General features: G+C 40.0%; 1 protein-coding gene across 1 annotated transcript in view; it reads right to left on the bottom strand.

Annotated features, from left to right (window-relative positions):
• Window positions 1-2,136: 2,136 nt before the first annotated feature.
• The window catches only part of igf2bp2a (insulin-like growth factor 2 mRNA binding protein 2a), a 60,422-nt gene continuing 46,099 nt past the window's right edge, over window positions 2,137-16,459 (bottom strand). The window contains exons 8-16 of the mRNA XM_085375161.1: window positions 13,162-13,284; window positions 9,908-10,043; window positions 6,568-6,705; window positions 5,923-5,991; window positions 5,081-5,203; window positions 4,631-4,705; window positions 4,349-4,480; window positions 3,993-4,106; window positions 2,137-2,809 (exon numbers count right to left, since the gene is read on the bottom strand). Of these exons, the coding sequence (XP_085231287.1) occupies window positions 2,711-2,809; window positions 3,993-4,106; window positions 4,349-4,480; window positions 4,631-4,705; window positions 5,081-5,203; window positions 5,923-5,991; window positions 6,568-6,705; window positions 9,908-10,043; window positions 13,162-13,284 (1,009 nt within the window). The 3' untranslated portion in view covers window positions 2,137-2,710. The remainder of the gene's footprint in view (window positions 2,810-3,992; window positions 4,107-4,348; window positions 4,481-4,630; window positions 4,706-5,080; window positions 5,204-5,922; window positions 5,992-6,567; window positions 6,706-9,907; window positions 10,044-13,161; window positions 13,285-16,459) is intronic.

The raw sequence follows: 16,459 nt of genomic DNA, 5'->3' as shown, positions 1-16,459 counted from the left end.
AAACGTCGTGGTTTGTTGTTAAAAGTCTCAAAAAACCTGGAGGTACGGTTGGGAAAAACAAACAAAAAAAACAAAAACAGGAGGTACAGTCGGTTAGTTTCTGTTTCTATCAACTGATTTTTCTTTTTTTTTCGTTCTCTTTAATTTCTTTGAAGGTGAAATCAGTACACAACATCCACATTCAGAACCACATCGGGCAGGTATGTACCCCTTAGATCCTGCTCTTCATTCCTTTCTAGCAAACAAAAAAAAAAAAAAAACTGACTTGGAAATTCTTTTGTATCATTAAGAGGTTGTATGGCGTCCAGGCAAACAGTCCGACAACGTTGACTACGGTTATTTTAGTTGATTTTTTCTTTTACAAAGTTTCACTAGTCGGCTGGACCTGAAGAGAGTAGAGATTACTGTAGATCTTTTATCTTTTTTTATTTCATTAAAAAAGAAAATTAAAAACGCTCAAAATGATTAGTTAACAAGGCATACAAAAATGTGGAAAAAGGGAGAAATGAAAGATTGGACTGAGGTACCCTGAAGCCTGAGGTAGATCACAATACTGACATGCGCACTGTTCACATCCCGACCACAAGTTAACGCGGTGGTTCACTTTTACTGCTTTCCTATTTTTTCAGGTTTTTATTCATTATATTATTATTCATAGTCTAGTTTTTGTTTTAGTTTTTTTCAAGAAAATAAACACTTCCCTTCAAAATAATATGGCAGTGTCCCACTGAGGAAAAAAAGAAAAGGACTTTGTCTTCTTTTTGTTTCTTATCAATAGCTCTCATGACAAAATAGGAAAAAATAGATTCATAAATATTACTCTCTCTTTTTATATATATATACACACACACGCACGCACGCGCACACACACACGGAGGAAGCTGTGCGTATTGGCAATAACCTTGCGTCTGGAAGATGAAGCTGATGGGTGATGTATGAAAGGTGACAAAATAAGGCAACAAGCTTCTATGTTCTTCAAAGTAAAGCACAAAGGGACACCAGGACCTGCGTGTCCAGCGTGCCCGCAGAGCAGGCGGCCAACTCGCCAAAATAAAAATTTTTAATAAAAATCTTTTTTAAAAAAGTGAAAAGAACAGAGAGCAAGAGGATGACAATCTGTGTCGTGTGCCGTTTGGCCTGGCCTGCTGGACACGGCAGGGGTGATATCTGTATTTTTTTCTAAAAAGGCTGCATTTTGTACATTCACAGCTGTCATGCCATTTTTAGAAAGCTCCCTGACAAGAGAGGGTTAAAGCCAAACGCGACTGCGGCTGGTCGTGTACCACAGGTCATACAGCGCCTCCCTAAAATCCAACCTCGCTGCCACCCCACACACCAGAGGTCTGCACCCTCCCTCCCCCTAACCCTCCCAACCCTGCCCCGAACCCTGTCCCCCTCCTTTACCGGGCCCTCAGCTCACATTCTGTGCTGGCCCTTGCGACGTCCTCATAAGGCCAAGCGTGTGGCGGCGCGCGTCCGAAGAAGACCGGTTAACGGGCGAACGCGCACCGCTCGTTAAGACGTCAGTTTTTGCTCTGATTAAAGAGGAGACGACGAGCGTGAACACAGACGACGTCTACTGCACAGCATGACAGAATTTTACTGATTACAAAAAAAAGAAAGAAAAAAAGAAAAATCCCTCAGTTGCATTTAACCTCTCTTGAGCAAAAGTGGCAGTCAGTTCAAGGTTATCAAAAAGCTACGGAAAATTTTTTATCCCATTTTAAAAAAAAAAAAAAGAAGAAGAAAAAACCCAAACAAAAACAAAAGAAAAGACATGGTGTCTGATGAGAGAGAGTGATGAGAAGTAAAGCAGAAATTAGAAGAAAAGAGAGAAAAAAAAAAAAAAAAGCTTAGTATCAGATATGAATGGTGAGATATATTTGAAAGGGACGTTATCTTTTGCGTTGGCACACACACAGGCTTGTTACAAAGACTCAGAACCATTCACCTTATTTACTTATAGGGGTTTTCTTTTCAAATTTCAGTGGCCTAAAAATGGGAACAAACAAGGGGAGGCTGTCAATCAATCGATTACTCAGTCAATCAATCTCAGGTACAAGCAAAATACTAACACCAAGCTCTACTGTCATTTTGATGAATAAAATAACAGAGCATGCTCTCAGTGTGTATCCATACACGTTTCTACTGCATTAATACTGCTAAGGATATTTGATCTCACAATCTAAATATCTCAAACACGCGTGAGAGAAGGAGTCCGCTGTCGCTGGCTCTCGCTCTAACCCAAAATATCAATCACAATGCCTCGTACACGCTCGTGTTAAAATAGAGTTGCATTTTCTCCTTTTAGGCCTATGTTAGTCCAACTAAAGAGATAACGTTATGCAGGGAGACAAACTAGTTTTTTTTTAAACCGTGAAGACAACAGTTCCCAAATTTTCTGCCATTTCCGCCTTTCTTGTAGGTTTTTTTTTTTTGGTCTTTTTGTTTCTTTATTAATTTTTTTTTTTTTAAGCTTCAGTACGATTTCTCCCAATCTATCTGCTCTCACAGGGCTGGCAGTGCACACAATGCCCTCAGCCTTTGGCTCTCACTTGTGTCCCCCCTAGCGAAGTTCTTTGGTTTTGATCCCGGTGCTGCTGGTCAGCCCTGCATGTCCCCCTTGGCCTTGGCCTTAGTCTGGATAGGTCTCTGTTCATTTGGGAGGGCTACATTCATTGGCTGGTGCCCACTGGAGCCACCCGGCTGGTCACTTGGAGTGGTGCGGTGACACAGCGGCGCCCTGCTGGTGCTTCTGTTCCTGCTGTTTGACCTGCTGAATGATCTCCCGGATCTTCCTCTGTGCAGTCTGTAGGAGAGATCAAGAATTAACACTGCAGCAGAACATAACAGGTTCAAGTAAGAATAATGAACAAAGTAAAGGACAATCATCAATAAAAATACAAGTGTAGACAGATACATTTAGGTAAATGCAGTATGCAAGCTTTATCTGAAAGAAAGCGTTACAGATATGAGCAGAGCAACATCCAAAGCTGTGTGTGTGTGTGTGTGTGTGTCTCCGCTTGTTTGTCAATTTTAATATTGCAGAAAATGCATGAGCCGATTTAAACTGCGCTCAAAAAGAAAAGAAAAATACAATTTTATACCATTTTTAAAGCACTTGGATGCATTAATCTGACTGCAGCCAACTGAGCCAACTAAATGTGATACGTGTGAAAGCCAGTGAACAGCTACCCATTTGTTTTCATTTTATTATTACTAGTTACTCATATAGACAGTTACATAACAGTTACATGCAGCACATTCAGCTTTGGGCTGATTAGATTTCTCCAACATCAGAAAACTTTCATGTCCAGCTGGTTACAATGAAAACAAATTGTACTACCAGCTGTCTACATCTGCCAAGCAAAAGATATGCGCAGCTAAGAGCTCAGCCAAAGGGGGCAATATTAATGTTAACATCCTCTCCTGCTGTCACAACCATGAGCCTCTCATTACAGGCAGATGGATGCTGCCTTCTACACAGTGATAGTAACGGCAGGCGGCTCGGCAGAAAGGAAATCCTTTTTACATAACAGAGGTCTACACAAGTTTATAATAACTGGGTCACGAAAAAGGTTTTAAGGTTTTTAATCCATTACAGGCACTTTGAGCAACACAATATGGCTGCCATTTAGTTCAATTGTAGCAGGCAGACATTTATGCATCTCAAAAAAAAAAAAAAAAGGGGGGGGGGGGGGGGGGGGGCGGCTGCTCACACTAAAATAATCTAGATGGTTTTAGCACTGCAGGCCAGAAGAGAATACACATAAACATAGGGGAAGCATGTTGCGGCTGAACAAAGAGCCATTAGACAGAATACACCAGGTTTTATGATCATATAAAAATGTGGACATTACACCGCGTTTTATTGTTTTATGCGATTTAACAATGCCTTTTGTACGCTGTGGCTGCAGCTATTCTTTTGATACCTGTGCAGCAGCAGAACTAATTAGCCAAATAATGAGTATCGCTGGTTTAATTTTGGGTACCTGGCTGGCAAAGAAATGCCCACTGATTTTCACAAAGACCTCGTCGTTCTCATCAGGAGTTTGGTCCCGCGGTACGATGACCTCCGCGCTCGTAAGGTTCTGCAACTCGTTTACCTGAAACACCGACACAGACTCCCGTTATCACAGCCTCACTTTGAATTTTACCTCCAACCTCTAAATTGTGTTTAACTGAAACACCCCTTGAAGCCAATAAGTAATTGCAGTAAACACCAGTACGTGAGACTCTCACAGATAAAAATTTTATCATGTAAACATAACTAGCTCATTTAAATAAAAAGTTGGAGCAAGGCATTGTTGTTGCTGCAGTTTAAAGGACAATTCAAGCGCATGCTTACCGTCTTACCACCTTTACCGATGACCCTGCCAGCTGCACTTGAGGGAACCTTTATGTGCGTCTCCAGTTTGACCTCCTCCTTCGCAGAGAAGAAGTTTTCCTCTTTCAGCTTTCCAAATATCCGACCTTGGGCCTGGAATACAGAGGAGGGAATGAGGCAAGGAGAGACTGGGGAAAATGGGGACAAACAATGATCCACTGCTGTTATGAAAACTATTTATGAAGTTAATCCCCCCTCAAAAATTATTTAACACAAAGATTCATGCACATATGCAGGTTTTACCTTAAACTGAGCTTCTGGTGTTCCAGTAATGATGACCATCCTCTCAGTAACATCTGGACTCTCAGCCGGAGCGATCTGACACGCACAGAAAGACGCAAATCAGATTTCTAGCTTCTGAACAAATTCATGCAGTATGAGATCATGTAAAGCTTGTGGCCAATAAAATCATGAGAAGAAAATCCCACAAATATATTGAATGCAACTGAAGAATCCAACAAAATGAATTGTCTCTGATTGCATTATCTGAAATGTTTCTCTTTCAACATTTTGAAATATGGAAATTGCTCCACCCCAGATCCATGAAATGCTGCTGGGTGAATGATGAGTTGAGGTTTATTTATAAAAAAAAAAAAAAAAAAAAAAAAGACACTCGCTCATTAGATTAGCAACACTCCATCCTCCTCTTTCCCCTTTCTTACTGAGCACACTGTTGACAGGCAACAAACGCACCTTGATGGAAGCTCCGGCAAAGTGGGCAAGTTGTTTGATGTGCTGACCCTTCTTGCCGATCAGGGCCCCGACTGCCTGAGTTGGAATAAAGAGGTAGACAACCTCCTGTTCTGGAGCCTGTTGCTGAAAAAGGACCACACAGAAAAGAAAACATTTAAAGTACTTTTATTAAACTTTACTATTTATTTGACTGTGAAAGAAAAGAAAATGATTCAAATTGTCGCAAAAACGGTTTTGAACACACTTGACAGATACTTGAAGAACGGCCGAAAAAGCTGACACCACATGCAAGGGAGGCTAAATTAAGCCCTCTTTGGGTAAACATCGCCCTCTGGCCACGTCTGAATGGAATATTTCCTATTAGGGGTGATGCCTGCCCTGTGTTTTTGTTTTTCTTAGCATGGTAACACTCATGTAGTTGAGGTTTATAAAGTGAATTTTTACGAGCCACGGGATAACTCTGGGCTAAAAAGTCCCCTTCCAGGAATATTTGTGGTGTTCTGGTGACTGGGTGATGGTAAACAGGAATCCAGACTCTGTCCTACACAGACGCTGACTGAGGCGTTCTAACAGTCTGCTATTTACAAATCCACCTCATTTAGATCTGCCTTTATCTGTTTTACAGCAGGGTTCATGGTTTTACCTCCCATGCATAGAAGCTATTTGCAGAATCCACACAACCAGAAGAAACGTAAATCCTAAAGGGCTCTCTTTTCCAAAACATGGATTTCACCTGTTTTTGATTATTAAAGCAATCATCTATTAGGACAAACAAAAAACAAAACAAAACAAAGGATTCAGAGAGGAAACACTGACTGTAGTGCAGATTTGAGGGAACATACTGAGTGCTGGTGGGGGATGGCACTTGCTGGAGGAACCCCATACAGGCCACTGAGATGTGAAGAGTGACTCTGAAAGTGAAGTGACAAGCATGCCTATCAGATGGCATGTTAACACACATGTTAAAAGGCACAGGCACGAACACAAGTCAAGCTCTTTCTTCGGGGGGAATTTCAGGGTAGAAACTCGCAGTGAATCACACACTGAGTGTCTTGACTACGAAGCACGCACATGCATTCTCACGCACTGTCTCACGCCACTTTGGCTCGCGCTCGTCAGGCAATGAGTGGAGACTTTGTTTTACTGACAGACTGACTCATCTCTGGAGAAGATGGGGGAATTCTGGTTGCTTCAAACTGTGTACAAAATCATGCAGGAAGACCTGAGTCAACACTGTAGTGTATTTTAAAAATGCACTTCAGAGGAGCCTGGTTTACCAAGTGTTGGAGATAAATTGCTTTATCAAGTCAATCTTTATCATGCACTTGATGTGGGTAAACCAGCAAAGGCAAAGTCATGCTCAAAGAAGCATTTTCAAAAATAACTTTTTCTTCCCTTTTATGGCCATGCGCTCAGGTAGTCTGTGGGAAAAGGGGAGGGGGGACCAAAAAAGCCTTCCCCCCCCAAAGAAAACAGAGGATACTCACTAAGAATGGGTTGTACCCTGCTGGCGCCACAGCAGGCACAGCGCTACGTGGTCCAGCAGCAGGGGGAAGCACCGGCAGACCAGAGGAGAAGATGCCCAGAGCGTTCAGGTTCAAGCCCGGGATCAAGTTGGCCTGTTGCTGAGCGGACAAAAAAAGAAGTGGCAGTGGCAGAGTTTTAAAAAGTTATCACAACAGAAGACAATTGCTTGGCATTTAATTAATGCGATTTTTTTTTTTTAAAGAAGCTGATCGGATTTTAACTTTCATTTAATATCCAAAGCATGCAAAACAAAAAGAAAAAACACTGCAGTGATCTTGGAAAAAACATAAGTTGAAGAAAGATGAAGAAAACATACCAAACACAAATGACTTGTCCAATTAAGCACATTTTAAACTTTTTTCTTAAAGTTAATAATGCAAGCAATAAACAACAATTTTTCAAGTATTTTTTAATATAACAATAATAACAACTCTGAGCCTTTTATTTAATCTGATACATTAAAGTTGGTCACAAGCACAAAAAATATTTTCTGTTCTCACATCACTTCAAAGAACACCACATTTGTGCTGACAAATAAGGATGCAGAGCTGGAGGAAGTATTCAACAATAGTTATGATGACTGAGGAAATGTCTGAATAATTTATCAATGAAAAATATGTCCTACACGTTATTAATTATTAGAGATGGACCGATCCGATATTACGTATCGGTATCGGTCCGATACTGACCTAAATTACTGGATCGGATATCGGAGAAAAATAAAAAATGTAATCCGATCCATTAAGTATCACGAAAGCACCTCACAAAACTTGCAACACACCGTAACTCACCTCAGAACGTTAGCACGTCGGAGCAGTATGCATCACGTGATAGAGCGGCTGTGGCATGCCGGACCTGTCAGTGGTCTGGATAGCATTTGGAGCTTCACTAGCAACCCAGCATTTCATCTCCGACAAAGTTATCCCGAGAGAAGTAAAGCAAGTGTGTAAGTCCATCTCTGAATGTTTGTAAAGCATTCCTGCGTTAAGCTTAACAAGCGACTGCCTCTTCTTGCTGCTACTTCAATCATGAAACTGCTTAACGATCAGCTGATCGGCTTTTCTGTCGCGAGTCCGTGTCTCTAGTTTGCTTTTGGCCCACGTTGCACCAGAAAGAGGAAACCAGCGGCTGAACAACAGCAGCACGTTTAAGCTTGATAAGCTGTTGTTAGAATTTATTTAATATTACTTTCTACTCGAGGATCTTTTTCTATGTAGCTGACACTGGTAACTGTGCAGGGGCGGATCTAGCAAAGTTTAGCCAGGGGGGCCGATAGGGCATTAACAGGGAAAAGGGGGCACAAAGACATACTTTTCTTTCTTATTCTCATTTAAAATGTCTAGCTTTTAATAAATAATTATCTGACAGCCAAAGTTTTAATTTGATGCAAAATGTATAGAAGTCCATTACTGTATATAGTAACTATTAAGTCTAATATATATACCCTAGTAAGCTATAGTACTTTTTTCCTTTGGGAAGGTACCATCTGTGCAGTCTGCAATTTTGTTGAAGAAAGATGTTGAATCTATTTAATATTTCTTGAAAAATAATTGATTTCTGTGCATTTTTTTTTCACACTGCATCAAATTAAGGTTGATTACGTCGATTAAGCATCATGAGGTGGAGCGTGAGGGGTGGTTCCCTATTTTTTATTTATTTATTTTTGTTGTTGCTGGGAGTTGGAACCCTATTAGTTAGCATAAATATTAAGCAACCTAAGTACTCTTTAAAATACCAGAATAGGGAGGATGGTGTAGGTTTAAGTTTATTAGATTGATCAGTATTGCTGTACTATGAAATATTTTTTTTTGCATACAGGTATAACAGAATAGCTTTAGTGTAGTTGTTGTTTTAAACTTGAGTATGAACTTATACAAAATGCAGCAAAATATTTAAAAAACAGTTTTGTTGATTAAAAAACACTATATCGGATTCATATCGGTATCGGCAGATATCCAAATTTATGATATCAGTATCGGTATCGGACATAAAAAAGTGGTATCGTGCCATCTCTATTAATTATTACCATAATAATGACATACTCTGCAAAATCCTCTTCATTTATTGATAATTAAAATACTGTTTAGCTGCATGTCTCGTTGTGTCAACTGCCCACAGGGTTTTAAAGAAAAAGCGAAGGAATAAATCTTCCTCTAGGGGTTTAGAAAAATCTTCTACTGCATGAGCTACATTACAATAAAAAAACCACTAAACTCTAAAAAATGCTTGTTGCAAGCTTAAAATTGGTCTGTTTTCTTAACTCCTTAAAAAGATCATGCTCCTGTGGTACATGGTTTTTACAAGAGAGATGTTTTAAAAGCATAACCAAAAAAAACCAAAAAACAACAACAACAAAAAGCAAACAAACCCCAAAACAAACAACAACAGAAAGAAAAATCTTCCCCCAAAGGCAAGTCAGCTATTCTGGTTTCATGGCCATGACAAGACAGGACTGCCTCCTTTCACTTCCTTTATCCCAGAACGCTCTCTGTAATATCCAGACTGTCACGCTAGATGGCCCTAAATGCTTACTGTAGAGCTGACACTCAACCTGACAGGTGCCAGAACTGCTCTTAACATCCAGAACAACATGGCAGCACGCTGCGTTATGATTATTTCTGAACAAATATTGAGACTGTCACTGTGAAGGAAAAACTAATCAACTAATGCGCTAAAGGGAAAGAAACCAACTAATTCCGTGTTACTACATGAGTCACATCCTGAGGAGCATCGTCATCGTTAATACAGTCACTTTATCAGCATTCATCTCTTTGCAGTACAACAGAGAACATGCAGAGTGTGCCATCATGGCTATCGCTCTTCCTCAGAGGATGACCTCTCAGGCTGCACCGCTGGTGATGTCATTGGGGCAGTGTGAAAGAGGAGCTGGGCGAGAGGGCGGCCTGCACATATCAGGTGGATGCTGGGAAAAGCAGTGTGTTACAGCAGTAACACAGACACATACACAGCGGGGAACTAAGTGTGAGTCAGAAGCTCCATGAAAGAGGCAGACACACACACACACACACACACACACACACACACACACACACACAGACACGGAGCGCTCAAACACTCGACTCACTGATGAGCTGTCCAGCGATCGTTTACTGTTATCCATTTACCAAGCTGGTATTACTAATGCTGGCGCTAACATGCGCTGAATGGGAAGGCAATATTATCCCGCCGTATATCATCGCTTCTCTCTGTTGTTCACCTGTCAGTCTGCGTGAGTCAACATACTAGCACATACTAACACAAACAATCAGGAGGCCTGCAGACGGTACCCTCAAGACTTACATTTATAGCAGCAATATCATTCTCGTAGGCTTCCCTCAGCTTCTTCATGATTTCCATCTCAGCTTTACAACACGCATCTACGCTGCCCTTCACCGTGATGGTCCTCTCAGGGTTGTAAATAGTTAAGTCTTGTAACCTGAAAGGAAAATCACACACACACAGAAATGATTACTGTATAGACGTGCAGAGGATTCTCAAAACAGATTTAAAAGAATAATGATATATTTAGGTTCTGACTAAGTTTCCACAGGCTGGATACTACATTTCCCATAATGGAACTCAGCTGTGTCTTTCAACATGCTGCATTCACGTCATACAGGATGGATGGCAGTGAAGAGAAGCTTGCAGCGTTGTTAATAATAACTTGGCCGAGTGAGAGTTAAACTGCACTGACAGTAAAACAGAATATCAATTAAATTTAGGTTTAACGCTGAACAACATATATTGGCTGACATGTTTTGTTCGTTTTTAGATTCTTGTTTATTACTAATATAACTCAGTCAAGAATTTGGGAGCTTTAAAAATGCAGTGTTGGCTTAGACTATGATTCACATGTCAAAAAAAAGACAGATACGATGATTTGTAGTCATGTTCCAACTATGCTCTGGGTTTAAAACATAGCATCTGATACATTTTCACTTCACCAGATTCTAAAAGAGACATTTTTGGAAATGGTGTCAACAAAAACAAAAGAGGTCTGCATTTCAGACTGGACGTTTTTTTAAACCACAAGAGACATCACACTTTGTTTCCTGATTGGGTCTTGTTGGTCACACGGTGGGCCGTCACAGACTCATCACGCACCTACCAGTCACATGACCCTTTCACAGAAGACAACAGCTTATACCACCGGACAACATGCATGGATAATGCTATGCTAGCACCTGATTTAAATCAAATCCTGCATTTTACATTACGTGAACATAGGGCTGCTCAATTAATCGAATTTTAATCACGATTACGATCTGGGCTTTCAACGATCATTAAAAATGACTGAGCCGATTATTAGCCCCTCCCTCGTGCTTTACTCTCGCGCTGCTCCGTGTGGCAAATCTAGCGCACCTCTCTGCATTTCGAACACGTGTCACAACAATTAAGAGCAGCGGTCCCAAACCTTTTTTGCGCCACGGACCGGTTTGTGCCCGACAATATTTTCACGGACCAGCCTTTAAGGTGTCGCGGATAAATACAACAAAATAAAACTAGTACCGGTACCGAAAAAAAGAAGATTTATTCATAACACACGTGAAAAGACCCAGGAAAACCGAGTAAACGATAAAAACGATAACAAAATAACGCTGAAAACCGATAAAAACCCTGAAAACTATACATTTCACACCTGAGCCTCAACTCTCGCGGCCCGGTACCGGTCCGAGGCCCAGGGGTTGGGGACCGCTGATTAAGAGGACCCGAGGGAAGCTCGGAAAGCTAAGCAGAAGTTATTTGGAGAGGAGAGTGACTGCCGTTGGTTGAAAAGAGAGGTTAAACAAAACTTCAGTGGTGTGGAAGCATTATTGGTTTGCGGAGTCAGACGTGGATCAAGTAGACATAGTGTGTAAACTTTGCTACGGTGTCGTAGCTGCACCACAGAGCAACACTGCAAAGTTCACTAAACATAGATGTTTACATTTTTCATTTATTTTTTATATTGCAAACATCTGCACTGTTATCAGTATTTGCACACTATTTTATAATATTTTATGACAATCTTTAAAGTCATTGTTCAATACATTGTTATTGTTAAATAAATATCGTCAAATAATCGAGATCTCAATTTCAGTGAAAATAATCGTGATTATCATTTTTGCCATAATCGAGCAGCCCTACGTGAGAACAGTGTAATGTGACATACTGTTCACATTTCAGGCTATTGAAAAAGTCTATGTCCCTTTAAACTACTACTGCTTAATTCATGTTACTCCTTTAATTCTCTGTATTCTGGCCACACATTCCCTGAAACCTAGCGCCATGTGGCAGCAACTCAGACCTCAACTAGTGTGACAGGTCTGTTTGGTTGCAACACAAAGATAATATGTCAGCGAAACAAAACAAAACAAAACAAAACAGGTAAAGCAAACATTAGTGACCTGCCAGTGTGCTCACATGCCATTTTTTCTTGTTCCACAGCTTTGACAGAAGTGCACACACTGTCTGTTCTGAAGTCTTTTCATTTCCCTCCCTTTCAGTAATCGACTGTTGTTTAAGATATATTAGCTTAACGCCTGACATGATCAGCTCAGGTTTCACTCGCGATGGCGGAGCACTGCAGACACATCAGCACATGAGCATAAATGCAAACAACTATGTCGCCCACTACAGCAGAGGCTCCGCAGGGATCCAACGCAATGCTATAAATTAAGCTCAGCGAGTCAAGTGGATTAGCAGCAGAGGGACTTACATATACAAATGGAAGCCAAAAAAAAGCAACAGTGTGATTGATGTTTTTCTTCTATTTGTGCAACAGCCAGATAATGACTTAATTTGTACATTTCAATGTTAACCTGAGGAATATGAAAGGAAAAAATGCTTATGTCTATGGTTACCTGTTATCTTGAAAGCTGCTGGCAAATTTTTGAAATTCAAGGTGTCTGATACTCAGCTGAACCGGCACCAATGAGATAATACTACTCTAAAAAGTCTGTTACATGAATCAAAGATGCAAAGCCCCATAGACCAGTTATCCTGGACATTACACAAATGTTAACACCTCGGGGCCTTTGAAGCTCAAACTCTCTGCACTATGTTGGTGAACACAGTTGACACTGCAAAAAGACTTAACAGAACCATCAATTCTGAATCTACTATTTGAGCTTCTCAAAAGGGCTCTAGCCCGCTCTTCCTCCACCTCGACGTCTCTTTCTCAAGGCTCATTACATTCTCAAACCTCGCAGACACAGAGCAATTCATTAGCAATAAATGAAAGAAGGTTGGGGAGCACAGTCCGTTAAATGGGGTGCAATCACTACCTCTCTAATATCATGTTCTGAAAAGAAAAAGCTGTAATCGAATCGCCACGTTACTTCTCTAACAACTCTGTTAAGTGTAACCACATGCCGAAGGGTTAAGGAGCACAGATGAAGGAGGTTACAGTGAAAAGGGCTTGAAATCACTGTCTGTTATTTGTGATTTGGTTAAATCAGCGACAGTAAAAATCTTTGATCTCACTCAAAACATAAATCCACTGAGGAGAATTGCAAATATGAGAGGTTACACATGTGTAAGAGCACCATAAGCAAGTTAAAAGCTGGACTTACGAGGAGATGGTTATCTTGGTCCCTGTCTCCTCCTCGATCTTCTTCAGGTTGCGACCCTCTTTGCCAATCAGCCGACCCACAAGGCTGTTGTGGGCAAGGATTTTCAGAGGGATGTCCTCCGTCCTACACAGAGACACACACACACACACACACACACACACACACACACACACACACGTGTAAGGTGATATAGTAAAAGGTAGGTGCTACAGAGTATCACCTATGAGCTATGATATGGTGTCATGCAGAATGCAGAAAGGTTAATGCTGACATGCCTCTGTTACAAAGTGTATTGTTCTATGAAAAACAAACCTGTGCTGATGTTAATTTTACTATTCAAAAACTGCATTTCACAGACAACTCCAGGCTCCATCCCCTCGAGCTAGCAGCACCTCGCAATTTGTGTGTGTGAGTGTGTGAGAAAGAATGAAAAGTCACTTTAAAGGGCTTTGTAAAACTTAGATATTGTTAAATGGTGCAAAATCAGTGCAGACTATTTCCTTGAAACGGAATATTCTCTCCTGGACCTTTGTGTTTCGCCAAAATTGAATGTGACAAACTGTTTATTGCCAATGCCACATGATAACCTACCACTTTCCAAGAATTTTTTCTCTGGTATGAATCAAGCAAATTGGCAGTGATTATAGGTAAACAATGTAAAAGGCTGTTTAAGCCACTTACTTTCCACTAATTGAGTCTGATTTATTACTAAACCAACATAATGACTAATAAATATAAAGAATCAAGTTAGAATAAAGAATACCATTTCAAATAATTATCCTTCCTATCAAAGTTGAGAAATTAATGCATATAAGTCCACTGTTTGGCCCTGAATAATATATCACAGCACATTTATCTAGAAGCCAAAGCAGTGATTTTGCTCTCCGGCTGCTGAGTTTAGTCAATTTAAAAAAATATATTCAGGAGGAAAACAGATTGTGTAAGCTTTGTAATTAGAGTGAAACGGAAAGCGAGTCCCAGTTTCTTTAACACACCACAAATTAGGATGATTTGACAAAATTAATTTTCCATGACTTTAAAATATTCTGAAGTACAGACAGGTATAAAAAAGATTGCTTGTATGATTTTGACATTCAAGTCCCTAACTAGAGAAGGAAGAGGCTCAATAAATTAACTACTGATGATTCATGTATGATAGTATCTGCTTTCAGTGTACTGTACCTAAACTGTACATGGTGCAGTTATTACTTATTAAAACAGAAGGACTATCATTACTGTATGATTCATATTCCTCTCCATTGTGTGCCCACGACCCGCTATAGCCATTTTGGCCTGCTGGGTGAAATTGGGATTCGATTCCCCACACGACCACCACCCGCATCTACCTATGTAACGTAATGATAACAGCAAATATTTTTCCATTGCTACTGGGCTACCTGCTACCATACATTAGTAGTCACTTTAATGATTAAACAAGCCTTGTTATATAATGACACTATCATAAATACAAATAATAATACAAAAGCACACCATGCTGCAGTATTGTTTCGCCCGTTTGTGCTATTGGTTGTAAAATTAAAACTAGATGTTTTCACAAGATATCCCAGCAAAAACAGATCCTTCTAGCCTGTTATGGTGGATTGCCAGTCGGCCTGGTGGTGTCATGATATATCATGAAGAAATTAAACTGTGTAGATATAAATTATATTACATTTTAGTCAAATATAAATGATACAATGCTTTTATCAAGTGTTATAGCTGCATAAATACTGAAAACAAGTCATTGTAGCTATTTGCTGCCTGGTTGCTAGGCAACATATTGCCATCATAATAGCTGATACATTAGATATTATTAGATATTAGATAGGCTCATGAAGGTTCTTATCTAATACCTAAGATGTACCTCTTTGCCAGGTTTGGTTGCTCAACCCCTATAAAGGTAGGAGGAGAGAAACTATTTTACACTAACAGAAACATTTCCATGAACTGTGGCAGACTTCATAACTCCACCTGAGGACAACCAATGTGTAACAAATCATTTAATTAAACCTCTGTGTGTGGAACAGGTCACCTGTCTGAGATGCAGAAAGGTACAGATTGCAAATGACTGTCCTGTCTGGAATGATTAATAGTTATGAAGATTATTAATGCTATTGTGCTACATTTAGAAATGGACAACTCTCCTGCTTTGGGTAAAAAAAGAAAAAGAAATAATAATAAAAAGAAATAAGGACATAAAATAGGGATGTTGTAGGAAACGCCCTTATGCTCCAACTATTTAAACTTAGAGGAAACACTCCTGCAAACGTGCACAAGCAACAAGCACACTAACCTAAGAAACCTCCTGGGGTGTGGTGTTTAGCAGCCAGATGCTGGAGGTTTCTTTTGTGCTAGATGAAAGATTTCATGATAGTGATGGTGGTGTGTGTGTGTGTGTGTGTGTGTGTGTGTGTGTGTGTGTGTGTGTGTGTGTGTGTGTGTGTGTGTGCATACTGTTCAATTTTGAAAGGGTGAGATTAGTATGGGGTGAGCTGTAGGTCAAGTAAAGGGAGATGGCATTGGTGTAGGTTAAGAGGCCAAGTTTAGTGGTTTGGGTTTCACTAAGTGAAACTACAGGGTACGGTGTAATTGAGGTGTGGCACTGGGTGGTGTTACTTCACAGAGGCGTGGGGACAGAGGCGTGGAGGTTATTGTTACGTGTGACAGCAGGATTTCTGACTTTACTGGTTGCATAATACTTTGACAGGCACTTTCAGTTAAAGAGACAACATTCATATTTAAAACCCTTCGGCGTTCCTCGTCAAAAAAGTTACCCTTTTGGGTAACTTTGGATTTTTGATTTTCAATATATCAGTCATTTTAAAGACTAGTTGCATGAAACTGACTTATGATGTGCATTTTAGGATTATTTTTAAAATTCATTGATCCCCTCTATGGTGTGGTGTATAGTAAAGGAGATTCACATAAGTGTTACCTTCTACATTCCTCGTACCATTTTGGGCCCCATTGACTCCCATTATAATCACATATTTTCGATATACTGTAATCCTGACATGTGATAATTTTTTTCTCGTGAATACCTAATGGATCTAAGCCTCAGCCTTCAAAATAAAGGAAAAATAGGTTTTGGATCCAATGAGCACAATATTAGGTACAGCACCACCATAGACATTTTCAGTGTTTTTGAATGCAGGACATGGTTATCTTATTATGCAAAATAAATGACAATAAAACAGCTAACCACCATAAAATAGTCTCGATGTAGTGGAACTGATATAAGAGAGTGGTGTGAATGTGATTGAGAATATATTTATATTTTATATATATATTTATAATA

The sequence above is a fragment of the Diplotaxodon limnothrissa genome, linkage group LG16, assembly GCF_057381915.1.
Source record: "Diplotaxodon limnothrissa isolate DT_005_m linkage group LG16, D_limnothrissa_male_GT1.1, whole genome shotgun sequence".
NCBI classification, from domain to species: Eukaryota; Metazoa; Chordata; class Actinopteri; order Cichliformes; family Cichlidae; genus Diplotaxodon; species Diplotaxodon limnothrissa.
This window is presented reverse-complemented; position numbering and strand designations above follow the sequence as displayed.